Below are 10,666 nucleotides of genomic sequence, written 5' to 3'. Positions count from 1 at the left end.
AAAGTTGATTAATATGACATATAAATGAATTTTAACCACTTGATATAATGTTGGGACACATGTCACACATCTACTTCCATTTCCTTATTAGAGAGATATGAGTCCGGTGGTTGAAGGCTGGGAGGGCTGACGTAGGCAGGAACGCCTTTGGGCTGGGCCGTACGCCTGTATCTGGATTGAATTAGGTGGGCCTGGATTGGGCAGCCCATGTCGATTACAGAAACGTCTTCTTCGGTTCTTCCTATTGAATCCCAGATACCGGGAACGTTCCGATTGACACCTTAAACGGTCAACCTTGATTACCAAAAAGGTTGCGGGCCCCATACCCTTTAGCTGTCTTCTCGTGAAGTGGGCAAGCGGGCCCCACAAAGGCATTATGCGATGAAATGGGGCCCACTACTTCAGATGGTCCCCCTCCCCCTCTTGAAAAAAAAATCCTGGATCGCATTGGAGACGACAAACTCGCGTGGATGCCTTGATGCGCGATTTCTCTCTCTTCCTTTTTATTTTTATTTTTTTTTAAAATTATTTAAATTATTATAAATTATTATTTAAACATATACCATGGGATGGACTCTTTCACAAGTTACGAACCTCAAGTTGGGTCTGATGAATCTGGTCCAGGCCTGGACCCGCTCCACCGACCACATCATAAAGGTCCTTTACAAGGGTGAGATCATTCTCAAATGGTTGTTTTATTTATCAGAAAAAAAGGAAAAAAAAGGGAGTTCAAAAAAGAGTACTACCATGGTCATGTGGTTTCCATTTACCGAAAAAAAGGGTCATGTGGTTCACACAATTTGCTTTTCATCTTATATTCTTATATGTTTGGTAAGGTTATGGCAGTATCAACTTAGTGCTTTCAAGCTCAAAAAACAAGGTGGATGATCAATCATCAAGTTGACAAATTTACCAAGACGGTTCAATTCAAGTGAGTACTTTGGACAACATGAAATCAATAAGTAGAGGATGAGGGTCTTATGTGGTTCATGTGGTCCCTATATGCCCTTTTCTCATATTTTCATAGGCTTTTTATTGGGGGCTCGACTTCAATGCGCACAGCACTGTGCTGCAAACGGTTAGGATCTCAATCTTGACTGTTTGCTGCAAGTGCTGATGCACATCACCCAAACAAATTCCTTTTATTTGTGTTTTTCTGAAATAATAAATAATTTCTAAGTTTTTTTTTTTGGTAAAGAAAATGATTTCTAAGTAGGTAAATTGGATTTTTATCACTTCTAGTTCTGACACCCTCATGTTTCATCCAGTTGACCGTTAGATGATGAACATTTGTCTTATTCTAATCATATGGTTGAAAATTTTAGGACCCTTAACCATTTAATCCTTAAAATATTTTTTCTCCTCTCCGGGTTCTCTCTACCTTTTCTGTTTTCTACATCGGCAACCCCTGCCGATGTACACAGGAAGTGATGTTGTCGAGATGAGTTTGTAGGGTAACTGAGTGAGCAAGGTTCCAGTCGTAGGCAGAGATCTGACCACCGTGAGCCATCCAGACAAAGCCATTGCCAGTAGAGGTCGTGAAGGAGGAAGGGATGCTGTCGGCTACGGGGAGATGGTGGAAACAAGAGAGGCGTCGGAGGCAAGGAGGCGATTGGAGCGGAGAAGGGATAGGAGGACGGAGAAGATCTCGGGATCTCGGTCTATGAAGATTGGATCATCGTCGCCACCATCGTTGTCCCATGTGGTGAGGGCTAAGAGAAGTGAGTCAACCTGCCTACTCGGATCATTGAAAGCGTTGTCTCGAACAATTTGCCACTGATGTTGAGCTTAATCCGGTCGTCCTGAGCTCCTTCCATTATGTCTAGAAAGAAAGAGAAATTGAATTGAAGATGTGAAGATGACTTCGGATATTTTGTTCTCTGTTAAATAATAGATTTGACTCAAGATTCAAGAAACATTAGCTTATTGATCTCAGATTGTATGCAACCGTCAAAACCTAATTGAATAACGCAACACCTCTGCAAAATGTTTCCTTTTCTTCTTTATTAACAAGGTTTTTCCATTGGCAGCCATGAAACCCTTCAAACCCTTCATCCCTTGCATGTTATTGAGGTTTCTCAAGGGCATCTCTCTGAGTATGTCAGCAGGGGTTGCCACTTGCCGAAGTAAAAGAGGAAAAAGGCAAAGAGAGCCCGGTCAAGAGAGAAGATATTTTATGGATTAAATGGTTAAGGATTGTAAAATTTTCAATCATAGGATTAGAATAAGATAGGTGTTCATCATCTAACTATCAACTTGATGAAACATGAGGGTGTCAGAACTGGAGGTGATAAAAATCCGTAAACAGGTAAGTGTAAATCCGAGGGTTAGACCACCAAAACCTCAAACGAAGAGGTTATGTATGTATTCATCTCTCCTTTGGGCCTATGAATTCAATAATTTACACAACTGAAAAGCAAAAGGATCAGTGTGATCCAGTCGTCCATGGTGCAGGAATGCAATGCTTTAACTTCAAAGTTGCTGCTAGGAAAACACTGTCAGAGCTACTCCTGAATACTGATGCATGTGCAACTTGGAAACCGAAGACAAAGAAAGGAGGTATGGGGATCATTATTAGAGATTGGGAAGGAAATCCTCTAGTTGCCGTATCCATCCCCAAACCATTCTCATCAATTATTGAAGGGGAGGCCGAAGCTATGCGAGCAGGGATGTTAGAAGCTATGGCCAATGGATTCGAATACGTGGAGATAGAATCCGACTCTCAACTACTTAGTGAGTTATTCCCCTTACTTTCATACTACCTGTAATTGAAGACATTAAGTTTATAGGTAGTAGATTCCTAAGCTTCAAGCCTATTTATGTTCCTAGAAGATCCAACAATGTTGCAGATCAGCTAGCACGGAAGGCCTACTCGGTTCAGGGCCCGAGTTATTGCCCATGTTCCTCTGATTGGTTACTGAACCTATGCTCAATCTCCATCCCTGCCCCTGTTTATTAATGAAAGCTTGATTACCAAAAAAAAAAAAAAAAAAGAATACAGATGCATGTTAACGGTGAAAACTGGGAATAACAGCCACTGACCAACAGTCTATCTTCTCCTTATTTTCTGTTGCATTAGTGGCTACACTCTATTCCTCCAATTTCTTATTCTTTAGCAGTCAATCTTCACATACTCATGGCGATGCTCTCTCTCCTTTCGTTTGCAGAATGCTCATTTACATTGTTTGTCGCCTTAAGAATCTTGATTTCGCCGCCCTATGGGCTTGTATTGATGGCATTGAAAATTTCGAAGAGTCAATCACTAACGAAAAAGGATACAATCCCTCAACACCACAGATCCTATTGGTTTGATAGATTAGACCAGTCCCAAGCTTTCCAGTATTAGGGTTCACAATTGGGACTTTTCTTTGATCGAGGAAGAAGATATGGAAATGATGGTTTTGTTTTTGCTAATTTGTATTGCAGTTTTGGTGTTCAAGAGTTCGGTTCCAGGGGTATTTGGTTCAATGGAGGTTGCAGTTGTGTGATGGAGAGGTTTAAAGTAAGGGTATCAATTCGGTATTTTACCATACCGTATCGAATTATACTGTACAGTATGAAAATGATATTTTTAAAAACGGTTTTGTAAATGGTACTGTATAATTTCAGAATAAAAAACTCATTTTTCTAATCTTCTTCACTTACAACCTAAGAGTGTTTATGGTATTTGTTGTGTAATATGGTTTTTTAGTAAATATTTTAATTGTTCAAATTTACAGTATATAAAACTAGAACAATATACTTATATTCTTCATACAATACACTTTCAATCTAAGCTTTCTTATTTTGAAGTATATTTTTCTTTTTCTCTTCACAATTAGGCCCAACCCAGGACTATGTCAACATGGACTAGGCCTTAAATTGGGCTCAACCCAACCTAAATATAAGGGTTTAGGCCCAACCCAGGACTATGTCAACATGGACTAGGCCTTAAATTGGGCTCAACCCAACCTAAATATAAGGGTGTCAAATTCGATACGGTCAATATGTATTGATAGTATGCTACCTAAAACTGCAAGTGTACCATATCGAATTCTAAAAAACGGTTTCAATACATACAGTACCGAATTTGGGTATGCTGTGGTTTAAACGGCACGGTTTGGTAAAGTAAAACAGTATCAGTACACAATTGACACGGATTTTTATTTGCAGCAGCCGCTGTTGGCTGCTGCTAACGGTGGGGATTGTACCACCTCACCAAAATAAGATCGAAGGGTTCAAAATCAAATGACATGGTTAATATATAAATATTATTTTTTATTTTTATGCTTTAAGGTTTAAAGTTTTTTAATTTACAAAACCAGATCCTCCTGGTTCCGAGTTCTCACGGCTTCTTCACCTGTGTAGTCATGAAGATTCTGCTTTCCAAATCCAAACCTGCAAATCAAAATCTGAGAAAAATGGATTCATCAGTAACAAATTGGTTTCTCAAGAATCCACGGTGGTTAGGGTCTAGATGGTTGATTTGCTTTTATGGCATCCTTTGATTGTAAGAAAACCGAACAAATAGCAGCTCTGAACATATAAATGCTTTGATATTCTAAAGCTTTGTTATCGCTTGGACTGGCTTGAAGCAATTAGCACTGGCGATCGAGATAAATTCTTGAATAGGATTCGAATTCCTGTATCATAGTTTAGGAATACCTAGTTCGAATTTTAATGGAATCCTAAATCAGGCGGAGAGGGATTTAGGGTTTGCTGCGAAAGATAAAGAGTTTCTCAATGATTCGGCATAGTATTCCGTTGATGCTCGACAAGTTCTTCTGTCGGTTTATGAGTGAAGATAATGATAGTTTTGGGAAGATCGTGGAGAAGCAAAAGAGGAAGAGGAAGGAACGGTTTGGGTGTTCGACTGAAGCTGAGATGACGGAAAGTCATAATAGGAGGAATCGGATTACAGATGGGTGCAGAACATTTAGTCAGCCTCCGAGCAAATTAGAGGGTTGGAATTACACGAGAAAAAATCTGTTGATGTATAACACATCTGATCGTGGTGAAGCCCCAACCACCGATGGATTCCGGCGAAACCAATTTTATTGCTGCCGCCATTAAAGCAGGCGAAACAAATTTTGTTGAATCCATTTTTCTAATCTCAGATTTTGATTTGCAGGTTTGGATTTATAATGCTTCTTCCTGACTACACACGCACGGAGAAAGCCGTGAGAACAGGGAAAGAAGGACCTGATTTTGTAAATTAGAAAACTTTACACCTTAAAACATAAAAATAAAAAATAATATTTATATATAAACCCATGTCATTTGATTTGAACCGTTCGATCTTATTTTGGTGAGGTGGAGCGATCTCCATCGTTAGCAGCAGCCAGCAGTGGCTGCTGCAAATAAAAATCCCAATTGACACCCTTAAACTTTAAAGGAGGGTAGGAGCCATGGGGTTCATTTTGCAAATTTTACAAATTGAAACCCTTAAATATAAAAAATAAAGTTATTTTCCCTCACCCACGCAACTGATAGATGCAAATTAGAACATGTGGTGCAATTGCGACAACTCACTACACTATAGGCTCCAGTCGCCGCAACAAATAAAAATTCGATTAGGTACTTAACTAGTGTGCCACTTCAAAGCTGATAAGCATATTGAATCAAGCCCTTTCACCTGTATCAAACTAGGCTGGAATGAATTTAGCACCCATACACTAAATTGGGCCCACATAATCTTGCTGCCTCAACTGGATTGACGTGAATCAAAAGGAAACTTCTCATAAATAGCTTAGAATATCAGGTTAGTATGCATGAATCCGTTATTAGCAGGGCACAATTGCAAGGTCACTTGTATCAGCAACCCATATTGGAATGTTTCTGAGTTCCACAAGAACAAGCAAATTTTGTTCACCATTGTGTCGTGTATGGTCAATAGCAATCAAGGAGCAAATAAATGTATTCAATCTCTAACCATTGAAGTAACGTCTAAGCCTCAGAAACTCACTGTAACCTTCTGCTTTTTGATGAGGGTAAATGAAATCAACACCCCAATCACCTTAAACAGAAGCATCAAATTCTGTGGTGCACTAAGCCAAAAGGGCACAGATAAAGCATTACCACTGCCAGATCTAGAATGTATGAAGTCTTCTGGAGAGGTGGTTTCCTCACTCAACCCACAACCACATCGTCACCATGGAGCAACCTCACCATTGGGCCAAGATCATTCATTTGGTTTTGCCATCAACTATACCTTAGATTCATCAAGTGGTTAAGACAATTCATACCAGTCTTTAGAAGAGGAAGACTCTCGGCCCTCATGGTCTTCCCCACCACAGCTTCTTCAAACTTAGTTCTGATTCAAGTCTCCATGACAAGGTAGGAGGTTCAGGTTTCCTTATTAAGAGTGCAGCTGAGAGATGCATAGCAACAGTCTCAGATTCCATCTCAGTTTCAATCCTACAAAAAGAAGCTACACAGCACAAGGAATGCTTCATGTAGTCTTTGAAGGATTCCTACATTTACAAGCCGAATCTTATAACTGTGTCTTGGTCAATGCTACTAAGAACCATGGTGTTTAAGAGCATTGTTCAGGACAACCAGTACCTGTCTCCATGTTCCTTTAAACATGTTCCTTTAAATGTAGATTAACAGCATAGCTGACTCCCTGGCTTGGAGAGGCCGGTCCTGTCCACGGGAACCAGATGGCCTTTCTCCGCCTTTCTCCTTAAGAGTGGTTTTATGTTAATGCAAATAATCTGCACTTTTGTGCCAATATAAAGCTCCTCCTTGCCCAGGAAAGAAAAAGACCACTAGAACAACAACCTAACTTGCAACAACTCAAATCTCTCTCGGAGTCTTCAAAACAACTTCAGCATAGAGCCGTGCAAACAACATTACTAACCTTGGCTTTAAGCCAACCTCCTTCCACAACATACCTGATTGTTTGCATATAGCATCTCAAAATGGATTCCTCAATCTACAGTGCAAGTTCATCGCAAAGTCATGCTATGGTGTCACCTCTGCATGCTGTAAGTAACAGAAAAGATGCATGAAGATGAACAAGCCTGGCTAGGCAATCAAATTTTTATTGGTCCACATGCATTCTGTTAGTAGAGATTGTTGTCAAGCATAAACATGATCTAGAACACCTTATTTTTACCACCAGGAACATTAAATGGCTTTTCTGAACCCCATTCTTCTTGTTCATGACAAAGATCCTTCTTAAGCTGTAAAAGGACAAATAAGCACCAGCAAGTTTGGAGGGAAGACTTGGTGAAGTAATTATATTTATCTATTTATTATTATAGAGTGAATGCCACAATATACAGTGACTATCCATTATAACTAGAGAACAATAACTATCCTTCTGAAGAGTGGGGCAGGAGTTAGAAGCCATGAAAATTCTTCAGAGAAATACATATCATGAAACAATTGCTCTGGAACTACAAACTGTGTTAGGCAAACTTGTTACAGCCATGTTGATCTAATTCTGGACAAGAATATTGAACGGACAGAAAATTGGAAATTCCCTCCCCACATTTTGGGGAAACTTGGAAGCAAAACTTGAACATCTACAAGAAACCAATGTTTACATATGTTATTTATTATGATCCTGACATGTAAGTATAACGCGACTGAGCTCCAACAATAAGCTCAATAAGCTTTGCTGCACAGTGGAAAATAAGTACAACAAATCAGATGACAAATAATTCCAGTGTGAAACTTTGCAACACAATTACTAAACATCAAAATGAAAGGGATAGAAAGACACAAGCCAGAGAAGACAAAGAACAGACCGGTAAAAAACCCGATAACAGGTACAGGTTCCAAGAATTTCTCGGATTTTTCAAGTCTTTGCCTGAAATGTTATATTCAACAGGTAAGAGACAGATGATCGACCTGCATAATTTTGAAAATAAATTCAAAATTCATACCTGGTATACGTGCTGAAGAATGGGTCTCTCATGATGTAAAGTGCCCACAAGAGCTTTCGTCTTTTTATCTGAAGCAAACCCATGAATTGAAATTTATTTAATATATATCAAAAAAAGGGGATATGCCTGCATAGCAGATCCAGGAACATTCATTGGTCTAACAAATGTTTGTGGCAACAAAATTGGTCAGCAGGCCAGGATGACACTCAGAACTGACCAGAACTCTTAAGGAACAAATTCTTTCAAAATTGTTTAAGCAACCAACCAAAGGATTCTCACCTCATTCTGCTCAGAGGACGAAAGAGGGAAATGTTTGTCATTTCGACGTGTAACATAGGAAAGAAAGCCCATTCCAGTGAGATCCACCACCAAAGAAACAAGCCAAGGCATCCAGGACCGAACTCCATATTTTCTAATAAATAGGACATATACAAGAGGTCTAATGGTAAAAAGCACCTCTGCTGCCACAAATAAGCGCCCATGAAATCCTTTCTCAGAAAAAATGGTGGAGAGGGAGGGCCTCTCAATTGGTGGAGCTGCAAGACAGGAGGGAAAATCATCTCAAGTTTATGGATAAACTCCCAATCCTATATTTTAAATATATAATATTCTGAAAATAATTTTACTTGGAGGGTCTAAGTCATGCCTGTCATGGCAAGCTCTTGCTGGTGCCTTCCCAACCATGTCGAGCTAGATCCCATCCTAGCATTCTGCCCAAACCTGTTCAGTGCAGTCAAAGCCCGCCCTTCAAGATTCCGTGTGTCATGCCCATGATGCTGCTGAATATAACCAAGGCCAGGATTTGCACCGTTTTTCAAGTTGTAGGAATTCAAAGATTTTGGACCACTTTCCACATTTGGTGTCTCACCTCCCTGTAAAAGCATCTTGTATCCACTATCCCGGAACATTGACAACCTAACTAGCACCCTGAATTGAATTGAATGAGCAATGTTCAGAGCATACACACACACAGATTGACAGAGAAATCACTGCAAGTGAAATATGAACCATACTTGGTAGCCTCTGTAATGGCGAGGAAATGCCATTTCTTATCATCGCCGTAATACTGTTGCGCCACAACTTCAACCAGTGACTCCAAGTCTTTTAGCATGGATATCCACAAGGGCCAAGGGAATGAAGGGCGTTCAGCAGGTCCAGCATGAATCTGGGTAGGGGCGGAATCAATAATATGCTCATTGATAGCAGTGAGAATACCCAAAATTGTCGTTACTGCAGAAGCAATTTCAGAATATTTTAGTATCACGTCAAATGCCCAGATTGAGAAGAAAACCGAATAATACATGCTTATTGATACAAAAAAGGAAAGGGAAAAAAAAAAAATCGAACACCACAGTTTCAGTCTCAGTAACTAAGAAGAAGACAATGTTACCAAAGTTTAACAAAACCTGCTTCAGGCCCTATTTCTGAATCAGAGAAGCGTTCGGGAAGAAGCCATGTGAGACCCTGTAAATCAATTTTCAACACCCAAATGAGAAACATCAATATGCAAAGGACAATCACAGATAAGTTTATGTTTCCCAGCAACCATGGATGAGCTAGAAAGAGAAGAAATCAAACAAATTGGCAGGCTAACAATAAAACAAACAGGAAAACTTGCAGACAAGATGGATTAAATCGAGATGAGAGAGCAAGAGAATCGGTATAATAGGTTACACTGGCCAAAGACTCCAACTGATGCACGTAATCCTTGTTCTTCCTGACCCATCTTTTGTAAAACTCCATGGCTTCAAGAGGATTCAATTGGAACCGAAGTGGAAATCCCTGTATCTAAACCTAATATGCGGACAATCAAATCACGCCCATGCTTCCTCAACAGTCTTTAATTTTCAAATCAGACCCATCCAAGAAAAATAAGAAGCTGATAACAGAATCCTCGGTTCCTGATTCTTCTTCTGCGTCACCAAAGCGTCGACAAAATTCGAGTGTAAAGCGGCTTTTCTGATATAGGAGAAGAGGAAACACCAAAAAAGAGGAAGTTGCAGAGACGACCCGAAATGACGAATGACATCAGTTCTTCGGAGGTTTGGGACAGTGTGATTCCGACTATGACAAAACGAGAGATTCGTTCTACGGTTTCAAATTGAAAGACAACAGAAATTTCGGAAGGGAAAAGTCATGAATCAAGAAATGAGCTTCGAAATAGCAGATGAGATTCTTTGGATTTAAAATCTGAATCAACCCTCACCCTCTGGTCTCAGGGCTTTTACATTTTAAGACGGATGGGTAATTCGGTATTTCCGATGAACAATTACCCCTGGAAGTCCATGGCATCAAAAGAATAAGAGAAGGAAACACCAAAAAGCTGTTACTCATGCGATCAGGACCATTGATCAATTCTCCGCGTGCGTTATCCGGACTGGCAGATTCCAGATCCATGTATCATTTTATAGACCGACTTCGACATTTGGAAGTGCTCTCAGAATGGTGCGTTTGGACCGAAATGGTACTACCAACCCTAGAATCGGATCTAAACTCATCGACTCATTCTACGAATCGGTTGTTTCAAATAGTTCAGACCTACTAGAGCCTATTCAACAATGGTTCGTGAATATTTTACCAGTCCAATATCAAAGGGAGAATTGGGGGATAAGAATCTGTCTTCAAATTTGTGATCTCATTTCCATAGATGAGCAAACCGGTAAGATCATATTTACCCAAAAAAAAAATGGTGAGATTATATTTACCAAAACAAATGGAGATATTATCTTTGCCAGAAAAACTGGTTGAGATTATTTGGATAGGATGAAGTGTTGGCAATTCTGGGAAATTCA

The 10,666-nt window shown here is 39.8% G+C and overlaps 1 protein-coding gene across 1 annotated transcript; it reads right to left on the bottom strand.

The window, feature by feature from the left end:
* Nucleotides 1-5,714: 5,714 nt before the first annotated feature.
* On the bottom strand, nt 5,715-10,607 carry SSE1 (shrunken seed protein (SSE1)). Its single transcript, XM_089158099.1, has 8 exons — nt 9,549-10,607; nt 9,281-9,338; nt 8,888-9,104; nt 8,521-8,801; nt 8,154-8,410; nt 7,875-7,942; nt 7,737-7,798; nt 5,715-7,606 (listed from the first exon to the last, which is right to left on the bottom strand). Exons 1-8 carry the CDS (start codon nt 9,615-9,617, stop codon nt 7,545-7,547), a joined length of 1,074 nt encoding a protein of 357 aa, XP_089014225.1. The 5' UTR covers nt 9,618-10,607; the 3' UTR covers nt 5,715-7,544.
* Between the last annotated feature and the right edge of the window lie 59 nt (nt 10,608-10,666).

Source organism: Hakea prostrata, chromosome 6 (genome assembly GCF_041222555.1).
Source record: "Hakea prostrata isolate BN-2017 chromosome 6, UWA_Hpros_2, whole genome shotgun sequence".
Taxonomy (NCBI): Eukaryota; Viridiplantae; Streptophyta; class Magnoliopsida; order Proteales; family Proteaceae; genus Hakea; species Hakea prostrata.
The sequence above is the reverse complement of the archived record's forward strand: the minus strand, read 5'-3'. Positions and strand labels throughout refer to the sequence as shown.